Source organism: Dipodomys merriami, unplaced genomic scaffold (genome assembly GCF_024711535.1).
Source record: "Dipodomys merriami isolate MVZ:Mamm:240054 unplaced genomic scaffold, mDipMer1.0.p SCAF_17, whole genome shotgun sequence".
In the NCBI taxonomy this organism is placed as follows: domain Eukaryota; kingdom Metazoa; phylum Chordata; class Mammalia; order Rodentia; family Heteromyidae; genus Dipodomys; species Dipodomys merriami.
This window is the reverse complement of record NW_027203048.1, coordinates 22,422,217-22,441,905: the sequence shown is the minus strand read 5'-3', so window position 1 is coordinate 22,441,905 and position 19,689 is coordinate 22,422,217. Positions and strand designations below refer to the sequence as shown.

General features: G+C 39.0%; 1 protein-coding gene across 4 annotated transcripts in view; it reads left to right on the top strand.

Annotated features, from left to right (window-relative positions):
* Thada (THADA armadillo repeat containing) overlaps positions 1–19,689 on the top strand; it is a 351,130-nt gene that overhangs the window by 71,582 nt on the left and 259,859 nt on the right. For all 4 annotated transcript variants that reach the window (XM_070025487.1, XM_070025484.1, XM_070025486.1 and 1 more), the window contains 5 exons: positions 3,254–3,389; positions 3,671–3,807; positions 6,193–6,351; positions 9,698–9,855; positions 17,847–17,956. In XM_070025487.1, the coding sequence (XP_069881588.1) occupies positions 3,254–3,389; positions 3,671–3,807; positions 6,193–6,351; positions 9,698–9,855; positions 17,847–17,956 (700 nt within the window). The remainder of the gene's footprint in view (positions 1–3,253; positions 3,390–3,670; positions 3,808–6,192; positions 6,352–9,697; positions 9,856–17,846; positions 17,957–19,689) is intronic.

The following is a 19,689-nucleotide window of genomic DNA, read 5'->3' as shown; positions in this document are numbered from 1 at the left end:
GGTTGGTAGAGCGTCAGCCTTGAGTGAATTACTGGGATATGTGTGCGTGTGCATGCGCGCGTGCGCGCGCACACACGCATGCACACACACACACACACACACACACACACACACACACACACCAAAGCTATATGCAGTGGCACATATCTATAATCCCAGCTATACATACACACACACCCCAAGCTATATGCAATGGCCCATATCTATAATCTCAGCTACACACACACACACACACACACAGCTATATGCAGTGGCACATATCTATAATCCCAGCTACACACACACACACACACACACACACACAGCTATATGCAGTGGCACATATCTATAATCCCAGCTACACATACACACACACCCCAAGCTATATGCAATGGCCCATATCTATAATCTCAGCTACACACACACACACACACACACACACACACACACACACACACACACACACACACACACACACACACACACAGCTATATGCAGTGGCACATATCTATAATCCCAGCTACACACACACACACACACACACACACAGCTATATGCAGTGGCACATATCTATAATCCCAGCTACACACACACACACACACACACACACACACACACACACACACACACACACACACACACACACACACACACACACACACACACACACACACACACACACACACACACACACACACACACACACACCAAGCTATATGCAGTGGCACATATCTATAATCCCAGCTACACATACACACACACCCCAAGCTATATGCAATGGCCCATATCTATAATCTCAGCTACACACACACACACACACACACACACACACACACACACACACACACACACACACACAGCTATATGCAGTGGCACATATCTATAATCCCAGCTACACACACACACACACACACACACACACACACACACACACAGCTATATGCAGTGGCACATATCTATAATCCCAGCTACACATACACACACACACACACACACACACACACACACAGAGCTATATGCAGTGGCACATATCTATAATCCCAACTACACACACACACACACCAAGCTATATGCAATGGCACATATCTATAATCCCAGCTATACAGAAGGTGTAAATAGGAGAATTGTGGTTCAGGCTAGCCCAGGCAAAAACGTAATAACTTATTAAAAAAAATAAAAAGGGCTGAAAATGTGGTTCAAGTTGTAGATCACCTATATACCAGGCAAGTATAATACAGTGTGTTCAAATACTCGTACAGCAAGAAAAGAAAGTGTTTGTTTGTTTGTTAAGGTTTAAGTAGCAATAATATAAAACTTCACATCATCAACTAGGTAATAACAATCCACTTAAGATGGAGAACAAGGGCCAGGGTGAAACTCAGAGGTAGAGCCCATTCTTTGAATGTATGAGTCATTGGGTTCTATCCCCAGCACTGCAAAACAGAAGAAAACAGAACTTATTTTTTCTTTTCTAGGTGCCAGGTCCATGTCTATAGTCCTTTAGCCCAGGGGTTTGAGACCAGACTGGGCAACATAGTGATATTCTTTCTTATTAAAAATAAATAAATGAACAAGCCATGTGCTAGTAGCTCATGCCTATAATCTTTAACTATTCAGAAGGCTGAGATCTGAGTACCAGAATTCAGAGCTAGCCTGGACAGTCTGTGAGACTTGTAGTTCCAAGTAACCACCAAAAGAAGCTAGAAATGGAGCTGTGGCTCAGGTGGTAGAGCACTAACCTTGAACAAATATGACTGGTCCCTGAGTTTAAGCCCTAGGACTGGTGTGTGCGTGCGCGTGTGCGCACGCACACACACACACACACACACACACACACACACACACACTCACAGAAAAAGTAGACTCTTATTTCTGAAGTCCCTTTATAGTCTGGAATATATGTTATTTAGTATTATATGATTTTGAATTTTATTTAAATAGTACTAATTAGCATTACATAAATTAGTAAACTAGTCTCCTGTTAATAATTTTCTTTAGATAAAATAATGCCAGTGTGAATATTCTCAGAGAGCTCTTCTAATATACATGCTTCAGAGTTTATGGTCAATAAAAAAGTAGAATGATTTAGTCAATGTGCCTTCAGTCTTAGATGTGACACCATTATCTTATATTTTCCCCAGCAAATTAAGAGTTGGGGAGATGCTAGTAGTGATGACCTTTATTTAGTTTTCTATGGGAATGTTTCTATTGCAATGCAAAAATAAGTGATGATGTGGTTCAAGTGGTAGGGTCCCTGCCCAGCAAATCAAGTCCTCTATTGTCCCAATAGGGGACAAAAAAATCACCCAAAGAATCTTGAATAGAAAAATTTGAAAAAATTACATGCAAATGAAGCATGTGAGAAAGTGCTCAACATCATTCATTTGGGGGAATGGTAAGGGAAGGAAATACTTCATGCCCAGGAACATGCTATAATAATAATATTTCTCAAAAAACTGAATTTCAGATGTTGATAAGGATGTGTAGAAATTGTAACCTTCATATACTGCTGGGGATAGGAGTGGTGATGCAGACATCCAGTCCATAACAGAAATATACCCAAACATTCATAGAGTATGTGCTCTACTTTTCTATCAGCTGAGTAATGGATAAAGAAAATGACATGTCTAAACAGTGGACTGTTATTATTCAGCCATGATAAAAGAAATGACATACTGATGAGTGCTGCATAAATGAACTTTGAAAACATTGTGCTATGCTAAGTGATAGAAGCCAGTCACAAAAGATCTTGTATAATTCCATTTATATGGAATGTCCAGAATAGACAAATACATAGTGACAATAGGTTAGTGGTTGCCTAGAGTTGCAGAGAGGTAAGTGACTACTAATAACAAAAGTATTGTTCTAAAACTGTAGTGATTTATGCCCATATTTCTGACTATTCCAAAGCTAGTGACTTGAACACTTTAAATGTATGGTCTGTGAATTATATCTCAATAAAGCTGTTTCTGAAAGTCCAAGTATCTGATGCCACACAAGCTTGAGGTTTGGTATCCAATTAGAGGCTGTCTAGGAGGAATGAATGGTCTAGTGAATGCTGTCATAGCTCCAAGCAGTTACGGGAAAACATTTCATTCTTTAGTGTTTATAGCTAGACATGGATAAAATGTTGGGTAACCTGAAAACAAAATCTTTCAAATTCAAAATCTAATATAAAGTTTAGTTGTGTCTTTTCATGGGAACTGTCTGTTTTCATATTTATAAGTGTGTTTTAAAATTGGCCTTACTTCAATTTTCTGTTTGCCTTTTCTAGTTATCAAATGCTTGATGGAAAATCTGGAGGAAGAAATATGTCAGGCTGAGAATTGTTTGCTTCAGGCAGCAGCAGTATCACCAATGTATGGCCGAGTCCATTGTGTTACAGGAGCTTTGCAGAGATTACCTCTGAAGTAAGAACATCCTCAGCTGTCTCTTGTCTCGTACATAAACTCATATCTGGGCTTTAACCACAATGGAAAGGTGTCCTTGGAACAGAATGTTGCCTGTTGCCTTAAAGAGAACTGAAAATTTGATTTTTAATTCTACTGGTTTAGAAGTGTTTTTATGTCTGGGATAGTTCATGTATTCCACTATTGAAGCAGATTCTTTCAATTCCTATTACTTGTTAACTTCCTGTTTTGAGATCTGAGCTTTGCTTTTGGTCTGAATGTCCCTGATGTCCTGGTTGCAGCAGCCTGCAGTTGGTGAGTGAATGGAGACCAGTAGTGGAGAAGCTCCTGCTGCTGTCCTACAGGCTTTCTGCTGCAGTGTCACCAGTCATTCAGAGCTCCTCCCCCGAGGGCCTCATCCCCATGGACACTGATTCAGGTCAGCCTTGCTATCCTTTGATTATTCATTGTCTCTTTCTCTCTTAACCATTTTTTTGTGCATCTTATAAAAATTAGTTTGAGAGGGCTAGGAAAGTGGCTCAGTGGTAGAGTGCTTGCCTTGTATGCATGAGGCCCTGGTTCAATTCCTTAGCACCACATAAGCAGAAAAAGCCGGAAGTGGTGCTGTGGCTCAAATGGTAGAGCACTAGCCTTGAGCTGAAGGGCTGAGGGACAGTGCCCAGGCCCAGAGTTCAAGCCACACAACTGGCCAAAAAAAAAAAAAGTCTGAGGAAAACAGATTGAATTACTTTAATGGTATTTTTACTCTTTTATTTTGCCCTTTTATTAATGTTAACTATTAAAATTTCCCCTCTCCATTTATATCCACCTAATCAGGTGGTTCTTCCCTAGAATAAAAATGGGTTTTATAGTTATTTTGGAACCTAGCCTACCAGGTGGTTGCTGAAACTGGGAAAGAAAGCAGTGTAACTCAGTGCAACTGATGGCGTGGTCAGGGAAGCTAACTTGCTAGGTATCTGCAGTGAGTAAAGACCATTTAATGAAAGGAAAGGGCAGTAGTGAACATGCTCAATACCAAACTCATGAGCTATCATCTTTCTTTCCTCACCCAACCCTTCCCTCTCTGCAAATATTCTTTCCACAGATCAGGTTAGGAGCCTACACGTTCTCCTCTGCTCCTCTTATCCGGCCCATCTCCACATTCTTTAATTGTTACCCATAAACATCTCTTAATTCTCTTTTCTTTTCACCTGTGTTTTCTCACTTTCTCCAGGCATTTTTCCACTTTTGCCTAGGTTATAACTTCAAGGTCCTCCAGCTGATTTCCCTGCAATTTTTCCTATCTCTTTCTCTTTCCTTCTTGCTAAGTCCAAAGAAATTTCTTATATTCATCCAATTCATCATTTTACAGACAATCTTTATTTCACCCTTGCATCCTGTCCCAGGTTAACCTCCTTGTCCACAAGACTTCAATGATCTCAGACCCAGTCCTGTAGTGGTTTGGCTTCTGTTTCCTCTTTAGACTATCCTTACTGCTCTTCTCCTCACAAGGAGTTTTCCTTCATGGAATTGTAACTTAACAAGGATACTATGCTGTATGGCTTTTCCTTCCTTGTGCTTGGTCCAGTGCCCTATAGAAGTAGATATAAATCAACATTTGTCACTGAACAATTTCTGAAAGGGCAGAAACCAAATTCAGTGCCTGGTATGTCCCAGGTAGCAGGCGTGAGCACGCACACGTGCGCGCACACCCCCCCCCCCCACACACACATTTCAAGATTTTAGTTACGAAAGGGATGTACAAACATGGAATATACTTTTTCCTTTCCATTGGTGCCAGTACTAGGGCTTGAACTCATGCCCTGGATGCTGTTCCTTAGCTTTTTTGTTCTACCACATGAGCCATACTTCTACTTCCAGCTTTTTGGTGGTTAATTGGCGATAAGAGTCTCATGAACTTTCCTGCCCAGGCTGGCTTTGAACCGTGATCCTCAGATCTTAGCTTCCTGAGTAGCTAGGATTATAGGTGTGAGCCACTGGCTCCCAACTGGAGTATACTTTTGAATACACAGGAAAAATTGAAAATAAATTTATATTTGATGTTGAAATAAAGTTTTAGAGCACAGATGAGGGTCTTGTGGTAAGAATACTCTGAATTCTGAGCACATATTATCTGTCCAGCACTAAAATTCCTTGGGAAAATAACCAAGCCTGGAGCAAAGTGTTTTCCTTAGAAAATGTTAGATTTTGTTCTTTACTAAATCATGTAAGGAAGTTGTGAGTGTGGCTTAAGCAGTAGACTGCCTGCCTAGTAAGCATAAAGCTCTGAGTTCAAACCCCAATACCAGTTCAGAACAAAACAAAACCGGGAGCCACACTTGTCACTCCCAGCTGTGTGGGAGGCTGAGATTTGGAGGATCATGATCCCAGGCCACCCTTGGCAGAAATGTCCACAAGTATTTGTCTCTATTGAGGGAAGTTGGATTACTTGGTGGTGGGTGCCTGTGATCTTATCAATGACAGGAGACAGATCACTGCTTAGGCATGCACCTGGTTGAGAATTGAGTCCCTATGCTACAAATAATATGGAAAAACAGTTTGGAGGTGTGGTTCCATGGTATCCTGGAAGCCTACCCAAGTACATGGGCTTGGTACCATCTCAACCACATCCCCCCAAATACAGTTACATAGTCATGAACACATTGTATGAATAATTTTCACATTCTTTATCCTGTGTGCCTCTACCAGTAGAGCTGATCATCGGCTGTTGAAAATCTTAGGAATTTGGAGGGTAGGCATCCCTAAGGAAAATCTATGTGTATGTTGAACTAGAGTTTTATATATTCTCATATTTTTCCCTCAGAGTCAGGAAGCCGCTTGCAGGTGATTCTCAGTGAGATTCAACCTCGAGACACCAATGATTTCTTCAATCAAACCAAAATATTGAATGAATGTGATAGCTTTGACTTGGAGGACTTGAAAGCTACCGTATCAAATTTTGAAAGCTCTGCAGAAATCAAAGGTAGTATATGTGGAATTGATATTGTATTGGGGATAAAACCCAGAGCCTTGATCATACCATTGAGCTATACCTCCAACTCCACATGTTTAAGTACTAACAGTAAAACACACAGAATGTCTTTTTTTTTTTTTAATGTAGTAAATAAGAGGATGCAGTTCTGTGCATAATAGGTCTATGAACATTGTTTTGGAATGAAGTCCTAAAATGAGAAAATGATACTGCCCCATGTTATAATAAATAGCTTTTCAGTACTAAATCCCACTTTCCCCAGATGATATAAGAACAGTCATGCATAATAAATCTGAGTCTGGGGAGCACTCACCCTCTCCCTGCATGTGGTTCTTTGTCTCCTCTTGGAGCTCTTTTTTTTTTTTTTTGTCGGCTTAAACTCTGGGCCTGAGCACTGTCCCTCAGCTCTTCAGCTTAAGGCTAGCCCTCTACCACTTGAGCTACAGCGCCACTTCCAATTTTCTGGTGGTTTATTGGAGATAAGAGTTTCACGGACTTTCTTGCCCAGCCTGGCTTTGAACCGTGATCCTTAGATCTCAGCCTCCTGAGTAGCTAGGATTACAGGCGTGAGCCACCCGTACCAGGCTCTTAGAGCTCTTAAAGTCAGTTTTTTTTTTTAGTTGGTTGTGGGGCTTGAACTCAGTGCTGAGCACTGACCCTGAGCTCTTTTGTTCAAGGCTAGAGCTCAACCACTTTGAGCCACAGCTCTCCTTCCAAATTTCTGATGGCTAATTGGAGATAAGGGTCTCACGGACTTCCTGCCTAGACGGGCATCAAACCGCAATCCTCAGATCTCAGCCTCTGGAGTAGCTAGGATTACAGGCATAAGTCATCAGCACCAGGCTGGGTCAAGCAGTCTTTTAAAGAAAACTTCATGATTTGGCAAAATATGATTTGCTTTCAGAATTTGAGTCATCAGAGCTTGTTTTTATCATTAGTTGTTATTGAATTTTCTGTAATGCTATAAAAAGTCATTAAAAATAGTAATTTTTCAATAATTTATTGTATATTTTATATTCTCCACTAGATGGAGATATTGTCTTGTAAAAACTTATCGTTGCAGATATATTTTTTAAATTACAAAAATTAAAACATGTTTATTACATTTTAAGACTCTAAAAATATGCTTATTGTAATAGTTTCAATATAGAGCTAAATATAAACTAAAAAAAAACAAGAATTGTCTATCATTTCTTCCTTGGTCTCACGTTTTCTCTTTATAATGTATACCTTTTTATACCTACAGATTACAGTTGTGTATATGTATAATTTATCCTTTTTATTTAGTGATCTTTAAAAAACTGTGCTATTTTATTTTTGTATTTTTGCTTGTATTTATTTTTGGTGGTACTGGGGGGTTGAACTCAGGGTCAGATGCTTACTGGACAGATCCATATCTTCAGTCCCCTTTTTGCCTTGATGATTTTTTTATTGTTACAGAGGTGATGTATAGAAGGGTTACAGTTACATAAGTCAGGTAATGAGTACTCTTCCAGGTTTTCCCTTCTGACCCCACCACAAATTGTATATTCATTTTCAACATAGTATCTAGTGAGTTCTACTGTTGCCTTGATGATTTTTGAGGTAGGATCTTGGTTTTGCTACCATTCTCCTACTCTTGCTTCTCTATGTTACAGCAGATCACAGGCACAGCCCAGCCATTGATTATGATGGTGTCCCTGGAACTCTGTTGCCTAGATTGATCTTGAATCTTGATTTCCTGACCTTTGCCTCCTGAGTGGCTAAGACTGTAGGCTGGAGCCACTTACACTTTGCTTAATTTGCCTTTCAAAATTTTAGTTTTGGGCTGAGAATATGGCTTAGTGGTAGCATGCTTGCCTAGCATGAATGAAGCCCTGGGTTCAATTCCTCAGTACCACGTAAACAGAAAAAAAAACAAAAAACCAGAGTCGTGCTATGGCTTAAGTGGTAGAGTGCTAGCCCAGAGAGGCTCAGAGACAGAGCCCAAGCCCTGACTTTAAATCCCAGGACTGGCTAGAAAAAAATTTAATAGTTTGAGATTTTAAAATGTCACTACTAACATGCTCCTAAAACTAGAATAAGAAAGTAAGGAAATTATAGCTTATAGATCATGTGCTTTAAAAATATTTTGAAAAATAATTTTTATTTTCCTTAAATTTTATAAGCTCTGTTCTAGCTGAGCATTCAGGCTGGGGCAGGAGAGTTGAGAATTTGAGACTACTTTGAGCTATACAGCAAGACCCTGTCTTAAAAAGAGTTTTATTTTACTTGTTAGGATAAACCTTAATGAAAATAAAGAAGTATGTTTATTATAGTTGACCATTAATATTTTATGGATGAGAGAGAAGCAGGCAGGGATAGTTTGTTTCAGTAATTGCCAAAGGTTAGATTTAGTTTTGGAGCAACATATTTTTATTTTAAAGTTTATTTTGAAAAAAACAAATTTGGCCAGGCACCAGTGTCTCACCTTCTGTAATCCTAGCTGCTCAGGAAGCTGTGACCTGAGGATCGAAGTTCAAAGCCAGCCCAGGCAGGAAAATCTGTGAGACTTTTTATTTTTTTATTTTTTTTATTTTTTGGATCCGGTCATGGGGCCTGAACTCTGGGCCTGGGCGCTGTCCCTCAGCTCTTCAGCTCAAGGCTAGCGCTCTACCACTTGAGCCACAGCGCCACTTCCGGCTTTTTTCTTTTTGCTTATGTGGTGCTGAGGAATCGAACCCAGGGCCTCATGCATGCGAGGCAAGCACTCTACCACTGAGCCAACTTCCCAGGCTGAGACTTTTTTTTTTGTCAGTTGTGGGGCTTGAACTCTGGGAACTCTGTCCCTCCACTCTTCAGCTCAAGGCTAGCGCTCTACCACTTGAGCTACAGTGCCACTTCTGGTTTTCTGGTGGTTTATTAGAGATAAGAGTTTCACGGACTTTCCTGCCTGGGCTGGTTTTGAACCGCGATCCTCAGATCTCAGCCTCCTGAGTAGCTAGGATTACAGGCGTGATCCACCGGCGCTGGCCTGTGAGACTTTTATCTCCAATTAGTTACAGGAAAATAGAAAGCTAGAAGTGGTGCCGTGGCTCAAGTGGTAGAGTGCCAGTCTTGAGCAAAAGCAACTCAGGGACAATGCCTAGGCCCAGAGCTCAAGCTCCAGGACTGGAAAAAAAAAAAGAAAAAGAAACAAATTGGTAAAACAGTATGATTCTTCATAGCACATGCTGTACAAATGTTTTCTCTGAAGTAAATAGAACATATGACAAATTGGTTGGTTTAAGCAGACTATTCTCAGGGAAATTATGAATAAGCTTGTTAAAAGAACCTGGGATATAATTGTCTAGTTTTGCAATCTTTTTTTTTTTTTAAGGTAAAGAAGGAAAAACATGTGATGTAACTGCTCAGATGGTGCTGGTATGTTGTTGGAGAAGTATGAAGGAAGTGGCTTTACTTTTAGGCACACTGTGCCAACTCCTTCCCATGCAGTCTGTGCCAGAACTGTCTGATGGGTTGTTAACAGTGGATCAGGTAAGGTAGATTTTATTCTACCAGCTATCATTTTTGGTTAAGACATAAATCACAAGCTTTTGTTTAGACCCCAACTTGAAAGGTTTTGAGTTTTCCTGGATTAAACTTTTGTATATCTCACTTGAAAAAAGTTCATAACTTTATCATATTAATCTCTAAATGTATTTGCAAACTATGGCATTTTTACAAATATTTTGTACTTTTTTTTAAACTCTCTCTATATATTTTTATTTTTTATTTATTTTTTGGTTTTTTCTTTGTTGGTACTGGGGATCGAACCTAGGACTTTGCACTTGCTAGGAAAGCAATTTACCACTGAGCTCTATCCAAGCTCAACAAATACTTTAAATAAATAGCTAGATTTTACCTCACTTTTAACTGCAGCATTATTTTAATTTTAATTTTTTTGTCATATATAAACAAACTCTAGCTAAAATTATTTAGCAAAAAGCCACAAATCTCTCAAATTTCACAAAGGCATAAAAAGTAACATGGCTTGATTATGGAATTTATGTTGCCTTACTTGGATAATAACGTTGTAGTCACTTTGGTGTTTTTGGCTGACTTTTATTTTAGGACCACAAAGTTAGTTTACCATCTGGGACTGTTCAAGGGACCTGAGTGCAGTGTTTACAAGAAATTAGCTTACCACAAGCATTTCATTTGGAAATATTTTAGATTTATTAGATTTCTGTTTTTAATTGATTCCCTCTTCCTTTCCATATGGTTTCAACAAATCTATTTCCCACAGTTTTCTAGTAAAGATGTATAACATGTACTTTCATTTTTAATCTTTTTCAAATAAAGATAATTTTTTCCATAGGGCATTACAACATTCAAGAACAAAACAAACATTGTAGTATGCTAATGTTGATTATTTCTTTAATAAGCATGTGACCTGTTTCATGGAAAAAATGCTAATATTTTTATTCTCATGCTCTGTGACTCATGTGCTTACATCTGGTTAGCAGCTGGGCTTGTGATGTTGCAAGGCTTCAGAGAGGAGAAAGGCAGGCTAATGGTACATTATGGGCATCATTGTGTCCCTCATTTTTTTCCAAGTCAAATAGTCACTAGTTAATATCCTGCAGTAACTTAGAATCATTGCTGGTGACTGCTATAACTCCAATTCCAACATCTTCACTTAGGGATTACTTCACTGATGTTCAACATTTTGTGAAGTAAACATGTGTTAAAATCCCTTGACTTGTCAGTTCTCTTTCCAAGGACAAGTGAAAGCCTCTAATTTTTTTTTGTTTTTAGTGTTAAATACAAATTAAGGGAAACATTTTGCTTTTACTGTGAGAAAGACTTAAAAGCATCCTATGAAAATTATTTTGGCTTGACATACTTACCAAAGTTTCTGGCTTAATCAACTGAATTTATATGGAATAACTTTGATTAAATTGAGAACATAGGATGAAAGGGTATTTTCATTCCGGTGAGCCTCCAGTGGACTCAGTCGTTCATGTGGTAGCCATCTATACTTGGTATGAGAAGTATGTGTGATGACTTGTCTCTCTGTGGGAAAACTTTATTCTCTGTGTGTGTATATGCACGTGCACACGCACACCTCCTGGGGCTTGAATTCAGGGCCTGGGCACTGTTCTTGAGTTTTGTTTTGTATTTGTTGAAGCCTTGTGCTCTTCCGTGATCCATAGTTCACTTTCAGCTTTTTGGGTAGATAATTGGAGATAAAAGCCTTACAGACTTTCCTGCTTGAGCTGGCCTGGAACCACAATCCCCAGATCTCAACATCCTGAATACCTAGGCTTTCAGGTGCGAGCTACCAGAGACCGACTGAAAATTTATTCTTGATTTGATGACTAAAGAAATGACTCAGTTCAGGAACATTTGGTCCATGAAAATCCTGAGTCGACCAGAAATCAAATATAATTTACATTACTGTAGGAATTCTACTTTCAAATATAAAGTTTTGCTCCTTAAAAAAATATAAATTTGGGGGTGGGGAAGGAGGGTCAGGAGGAAAAAAAAAACTAGGAGAAAATGAGGGTGGGGGTGACACTTCAAAAAGAAATGTACTGATATGACCACATAAGATGATGCTAAGTGAAATGAACCCAAGATAGTGACACAAGAGGTTTTATCTTTGTCACTGTTGTTTTAATGTACTATGTGACTTTTTTTGTTTCTTTTGTATGTTCTTCTCCTATGGTATAACCCTTGTTTTCACTTTATTATTTGATTCCGGTGCCCTGCATGTTGTGTATATATTTTTTCTAATTTGGGGAGGGGAAGGGAAATAACAAAATGCTGAAACAAGGATACAGGTTGACCCATTGTAAGAATGATGTACAAGACACTATGTTGAAAACGAACTTTACAACTTGGGGAGGGTGGTGGAGGAGGCAGGAAGGAGTTGGGGAATATGGGGAGGGAAGGGATGGTAGGGGAAAAAACAAAGGAGGGGGTAACCAAGCTTGATAGGAAATGTACTCATTACCTTACTCATGTAACTGTAACCCTTCTGTACAGCACCTTTACAGTAAGTTAAAATAAATAAATAAATATTTATATCATTATTTGTTTTTGAATTAAAGACTCACTGTTTAGCCTAGTCTGGCCTTGAATTCTGGATCCTGGTACTCCTGCCTCCTGAGTGCTAGGATTACAGATGTGTACCACTATACTCAAGTTCAAATTTTGCTTCTTTAAATTAAAAATACTCCTTTATAATTAGGTTGATATTAATTTAAATGACAAGAAGAATGTAAATTACAGTGGAAATACTGGGCTACACTTAAGATATGTTTGCCTGATACATGTTGCTCTTACATAACTAGACTTGCGCTTAGTGGCAAAACTACCATTCTAAGAGTCAGTTCCTTGGATGAATTTGACTACAGTGAAGCAGCTAAGGGACTTGTATGTAGAATTCCGCCCTTACTATGGCAGGAAATATAAACTTGGGTTTTGTATTTCCTGCAATGAGTGATCTACTTTTTTTCCTTAGTGGATGTCTTCCATATTCCCTAAAATATTGGCACTTGGCCTAATTCTCTCCTTTTAATCTTGACAAAGTAATACAATTTTTTTATAATTTGAAATTAGATGGCTTGGGTGTAGAGATCAAGGAAGATTTCTTTGTTAGCCCATCTCTTTATAACACTATCCTGATTTTTGTGACCTCTTGTTAGAGAGTTAGCCACTGCAATATCACATATATAAGTATAGTTTATACCAGGCTGATAGGATATAAGATTACAGTTTGGAGATTTTTGTCATATGGCAAAAAGAACTAGTTCTCATTTATAGTGTCGACTTTTCAGTGCTGTTCGCATTGTAAGGATCATAGAGATGATGTTCTCCAGTTCCTTCACACAAGAGGAGACAATGACCCTGGGTATTACCTGGTTCACCCAAGATTACAAAGTTGGCTTGTGGCAGCTCTGGCTTGTGGTAGAACCTAATTCTCTCCTTCCCAGTTTGTGTTTATTCAGCACAGTGCTGCCTTTGTTCTGATCTGCTTATTTAATTTTTCTTTAAGTTAAATTTTCCCTATTTCTAATACTAAGTTCACTTTTTCAAGCCACAGGACAGTTAGATAACTCACTATTGAACTTTTAGCAAATGATCCTTTCCTTAGATTATTTCTTGTGATGCAGTGGGCTCTCACCAGTTTCTCCCAAGGTGAAAATGTGTTCGTTTAGTGGCATGTCTGACTTTCCTCCTGCACTGTAATCATAGAATGAAAGGTTCTTTCATAATGTCCCTATACAAGAGGCAGAGATTAAACCTGCTTTGAGGGATGTAAGTTGAAACCCTTCAAGGGTGAACAGTGCATACAACCTTATCACACAGCTTCCTGACTAGTTGGTATATGTCTAGGTTTCTAGCTTGATATTTTGCTGATAGACTTTTGCTTGATACATTTTATTTGTTCTCTTCCATGGGATATATGATACTCAGTGCCTGCTGAATTTTAAAAGTGACTTCTTCGTGGAATTTCAACTCATATTTTCCCCTAATATTTTCTGAAAAGAAGCTTCTGTGTAAATAATTTCACACCTGCTTCTACCCTCTCCCCTATTATTGACACAGAATAAAAATAATTGCCAACTGCTAAAAAAGATAAAAGCCTCCTATTTTAGATTTGTGTGTAATTTGTAAGATATACAAATCTAACTGGGTTAATACACTCCTGTGTGTTTTGTTTTCTTTTTTTTTTCCCCCCAGGGCTGAGGACCGAACCCAGGGCCTTGAGCGTGCCGGGCAGGCGCCCTTCCGCTGGGCTAAACCCCCAGCCCCACTCCTGTGTGTTTTGTTGATTAGCTTTTCTGTAATGCTTTATTAGTGGATTACACATTTATCAGCACTCATAAGACTAAAGGAAATTGTCTTGTGTATTTTACTTGGTCAGAGTTTATCCTTTGTCCATTCATATCAATAGGCACAGCAAAGTGTCTGGCAGGTACCAAGTACTTAGTATATGCTCATACTAGCTGGGGATGTGGCTTAGTGTAGAGTGCTTGTCTAGCATGCATGAAGCCCTGGGTTCGATTCCTTAGTACCACATACACAGAAAAAGCTGGAAGTGGTGTTGTGGCTCAAGTGGTAGAGTGCTAGCCTTGAGCACAGAAAGGCTCAGGGACAGAGCCCAGGCCCTGAGTTCAAGCCCTCAGAGCCTGAGTGCAGTTGCTGAGCTCTTTTTGCTTAGGGCTAATTCTTGAACTCAGGGCCTGGGTGCAGTTGCTGAGCTTTATTTTGCATAAGGCTAACTTTTTTTGCTTAAGGCTAATGCTGTACCACTTGAGGCACAAATTTCCTTCCAGCTTTTTTGGTGCTAAATTGGAAATAAGAATGTCTCAGGCTTTTCTGCCTAGGTTGGCTTTGAACTATGATCCTTAGACCTCAGCCTCCTGAGTAGCTACATTTACAAGTGTGAGCCACCAGTGCTTGGAAGACAACTTGTTTTCATCTGTCCCTAGAAGTAAACTGCTTAGCATGATGTTTGATTCATGGTAACCTTATATATTCTATAAAGACAAAAATCCATAATAAACCTGGTTATTATCATTGTGGGTTTATTGGGAGATTAAATAAAATGAAGAAAAACATCTAGATGTTTTTCTCTCATCCATAGAATAATCATTCTAATTTTTAGTAGAAGATAATCTAGGGCTAAGGTCCACTCTTTAGAAGACCACCCACTCACTGGTCAGACTTCCGAGATCTTTTATTATATGTGTTTTTTGGGGGTAGATCCCTTTGAAAAGAGAATAAAGGAAGCAATGAAAATGTGATCTTGGCTTAAGAAAGACATTGAACTGTCCTAAGTCCATAGAAAAGCACTTTGCCAGTAACATGTTTTAATATCTGTCTTGGAGAAGAAGAATTTAGAAAGAGAGATACTATCTCTTTGACTTGCTTTTATTTCCTCTGGCTTGAAACACCTCAGAATCTTATTTCTCTAGTAATAGAAATGGTCATGGCAGATGAGCTAACATGTTTCTTTTGGTAGGATTATTGGGCTTCTTACATATTTGGAGGGTGGAATTTAGATTTTAAAGACTTGGTAATTTTCATAAAATGTTCCAAAATTACTATATTAGAAATGAAATAAGATAGTGGCTCTTTTTTTTTTTTTTTTTTGAGACACAATCTTGTTTGGCAGCTCAACTTAGCTTTGAATTCATGATCTTCCTGTTTTAGTTTCCTGAGTGCTGGATTACAGGCATATGTCACTATACCTATTGATTGTGGCTTTTGACAATTAGTGTATATACAGAGAGAGACAGAAGAAAGCTAGAAATAGATTGTGTGTGTTGTGTGTGTGTGTGTGTGGTGTGTCTATGTGTGTGTCTTTTTTGTTGTTGTTGTTGGTTGTAGGATTTGAACTATGGGCTTGGGTGCTATCCCTGTGCTCCCCAGCTCAAGGCGACCACTCTACCGATTGAACCACAGCTCCACTTCCAGTTTTCTGGTGGTTTATTGGAGATAAGAGTCTCATGTAGTTTCCTGCCCCGGCTGGCTTTGAATCGAGATCCTCACAGATCTCAGCCTCCTGAGTAGCTAGGATTACAGGTGTGAGCCACCAGTGCCCAGCTTATATCTGTGTCTTATACCTGTGTGTGTGCGCACACTGGGGATTTAACCAAAGTCTTTGTACATGCATGGCAAGTACTCTATCACTGACCAACATCTACAGACCTTTCATAGTTTATCTAATCTTTCATGGAGAAAGTGATTTGGTGACATTTTGGCAGATTCTATGGTTTAGCTCAAAATAACACCTGTTGAATTTTTTTAGGAGGTCATTGTATTAAATTTTACATCAACAGCATATCTCTAAAAAGCAATGATTGGGAATTATTGTTTCATAGGCATGAGATTTCACTTTGGAAAGATGAAAAAGTTCTACAATTGGGTGATGTTGACAGTTGCATAAAAATGGATTTTTTTTGTTGTTGTTGGTGATGGGTCTTGAATTCTGGGCCTAGGCGGGATCCCTGAGCTCTTCAGCTCAAGGCTAGTGAGTGCTCTACCACTTGAGCCACAGCACAGCACCACTTCCAGTTGTCTGGTGGTTTTTGGAGATAAGAGACTCATGGGGAGTTTTCTGCCAGGGCTTGTTCTAGGCTGGCTTCAAACCATGATCCTCAGGTCTCAGCCTCCTGAGTAGCTAGGATTACAAGTGTGAGCCACCGACACCTGGCTTGGGTGCTGTCTTTTTGTTTTTAAACTAATCTTGCCTGGGCACAAGTGGCTTACACCTGTAATCCTAGCTACCCAGGAGTCTGAGGTCTAGAAAATTGAGGTTCATAGCCAGTCTGGGCAGGGAAGTCTTTGAGACTCATTTCCAAAATAATCAGCAAAAAGCCAAGATGGAGGCATAGCTCAAGTGGTAGAGTACCAGCCAAGTAATCAGGTAGCCCAGGTTTTAACCCAGGTATCAGAAAAGCAAACCTGGGCTGGGAAGGTGGCTCAGTGGTAGAGCGCTTGCCTTGCATGCCTGAGGCCCTGGGTTCGATTCCTCAGCACCACATAACAAAAAAGCCGGAAGTGGCGCTGTGGCTCAAGTGGTAGAGCGCTAGCCTTGAGCTGAAGAGCTGAGGGACAGCACCCAGGCCCAGCGTTCAGGCCCCACGACCGGACCAAAAACAAAACAAAACAAAAAAAACCCAGAAAAACAAACCTTCCCAGTGCTGGGGAACAAGTGTAGAGATTTAAGAAGTAGACGTATAGTATCTGAATACATTTTAGTATTATGATAATATTCTGTTTTCTTTTCTTAAATTTGTTGAGATGGGATTTCATTCCAGTTATGATAAGGTGTTCTTCTGGATATTGAAGCTGCCTTGTCGAAGTTTAGAAGCTGTGGTTGTGGGTTGTCATTTAAATCATAAATTTTAATGTTATGTATTTGATTGATTTTAAAGGGTTACATTGTAGCATGAAGAACACATTTAAATAAAGTTCTCTTAAAAAAAAGTCTCATGGTCTTTCCTGCCTGGGATACTGCAATCCACAGATTTCAGCCTCCTGAGTAGCTAGGATTACAGGTGTGAGCCACTGGCGCCCAGCAAAATTGGTTATCTTTAATGCTATCATACTTTATTCTGCAAAATGGTTCATATGGTAAATTTCAACATGGATATTTTCCTACAATAAAAGTGGAAAAAATTAAAGAGAAAACTTATGTTGTTTGTGTGTTGTTGCTTCCTGTGATTTTATGTTGGTGTTGAATGACAAGAGCTAACAGCGTTCATGTTGAGGTTTGTTGAGGCAGATTTGGAGGACTAACTCTAGTATCAGATTGCTGCTTTCATGGCCTGAACATACTGCTAACATGCTGGGTGACTTTGGGTAAATTGTTTAGCCTTTCTGGGCCCTAGTCTCCTCATTGTGAAATAGAGATAATTCATTATGAAGATTAAATGGTAGAAGTTCTAACTAGCATTGTGGATATAAATGTATCTATCAATGTAAGCATAAATTGAACTTTTGTTGTTTTGCTGTTCTTGTTAAAGGTGAAAGAAATGGGAAATTATTTTAAACAACACCTTTTACAGTCCAGACACAGAGGAGCATTTGAGCTGGCATATACTGGTTTTGTGAAACTCACTGAAATACTAAACAGGTAAAACAAACATCCTTTTGTGTAGTATTTTTTAAAAAGAATGTACAAATCATGTGCTTGGAGTAGAATTTAGTTGTGCCTTTTGATGTGAAAAGAATAAAGAATTGGTTGACTACCAAGCTCTTGGAAGAAATGGTTTTCTTAGGTTTCATTGTATGATGTACTGCAGATGATTGAATGAAATGTCTAAACCTAGTTGCTCTCTCATTGAAAGGTGATTTGAAATGAACTCAAAATTTTACTAAAAATAGCTTTGAAATTACTATTTCTTTGCTTTGAATGAAATGAATGTTTTGTTTCTTTGAAACTAACTTGGCATTTGAATAAAATAAGCTTGGAGTGTGGGGATTTGTATTTATTACAGAGAGAAAACATGGATTTTGTCTTCTTTTCCCCTATAATTTTATTTTATAGAAAATTCTTAAAATAACAGTAAGTAGTCAAAAGTATAATTTTTTTGCCCTTACCTGAAAAACTTCATATATTTAGCTAAATATATATATATATATATATTTAACATTATAGGTGTTGGTAATTTCATTTAATCATATAATAGCTTTCTTCCAAATAACTTGTGAGGAAACCTTAAATTGCTTAATGACTAAGTGTTCATGGCAAGTGTTCTCTAAATAAGAGGTAGTATTTTCCAGGAAAACATTTCTATTGCCTGGAAAGTTTTTGAAATGAAACAGCATTTTGCCAGCCTTGTAGCTTTAGCAAACATTTTATTTTTGTCTATTAAGACATCTACAGCTTGAATATTTTTGAAACTTTTCCCTTCTTTTTGTTAAAAAAATTTATAAAATATCTTGAGAGTTGTGAGCTGCACACAATATCTTTAAATCTTATTTGTAAAATGTTACAGATATTAAACTATTGATCTTCAAAATGCTTTTTTTTTTCTTTTTTTTTTTTTGGGTCCGGTTGTGGGGCCTGAACTCTGGGCCTGGGCACTGTCCCTCAGCTCTTCAGCTCAAGGCTAGCACTCTACCACTTGAGCCACAGCGCCACTTCTGGCTTTTTTCTTTTTGCTTATGTGATGCTGAGGAATCGAACCCAGGGCCTCATGCATGCAAGGCAAGCGCTCTACCACTGAGTCACCTTCCCAGCCCAACTTTTTCTTGGTAGTTTGTGGGGCTTGAACTCTGGGTTTGGGCGCTATCCCTGCACTCTACAGCTCAAGGCTAGCACTCTACTGCTTGAGCCACAGCGCCACTTCTGGCTTTCTAGTGGTTTATTAGAGTTAAGAGTCTCCCAGAGTTTCCTGCCCTGCTGGCTTTGAACCAATATCCTCAGATCTCAGCCTCCTGAGAAGCTAGGATTACAGGCATGAGCAACCGGCGCCCGGCATTTTTTTTCTTTTTTTCCTTAACTCTAGGCTTGGATGCTATCCCTCAGCTCGTTAGGTCAAGGCTAGTGTTCTACCGCTTGAGCCACAGCACCACTTCCAGCTTTTTCTGCTTATGTGGTGCTGAGGAATCTAACCCAGAGCCTCGTGCATGTAAGGCAAGCACTCTACTATTGAGCCACCTTCCTAGCCCTTCAAAATACTTTGTTATGTTTTCAACTCAAGTTTCTAGTGTAGACGTGGCTTAAGGATATTTTTTTCTCATAATGCAACATATTCCATTTCCTTTGAATCAATTAAACTAGATTTTGAATTTAGCAGTGTGTGTAGTGCTGTGCTTCAGAAAATAGAATACTTCTTTATCAGACTCATTTTGGTAATTAAA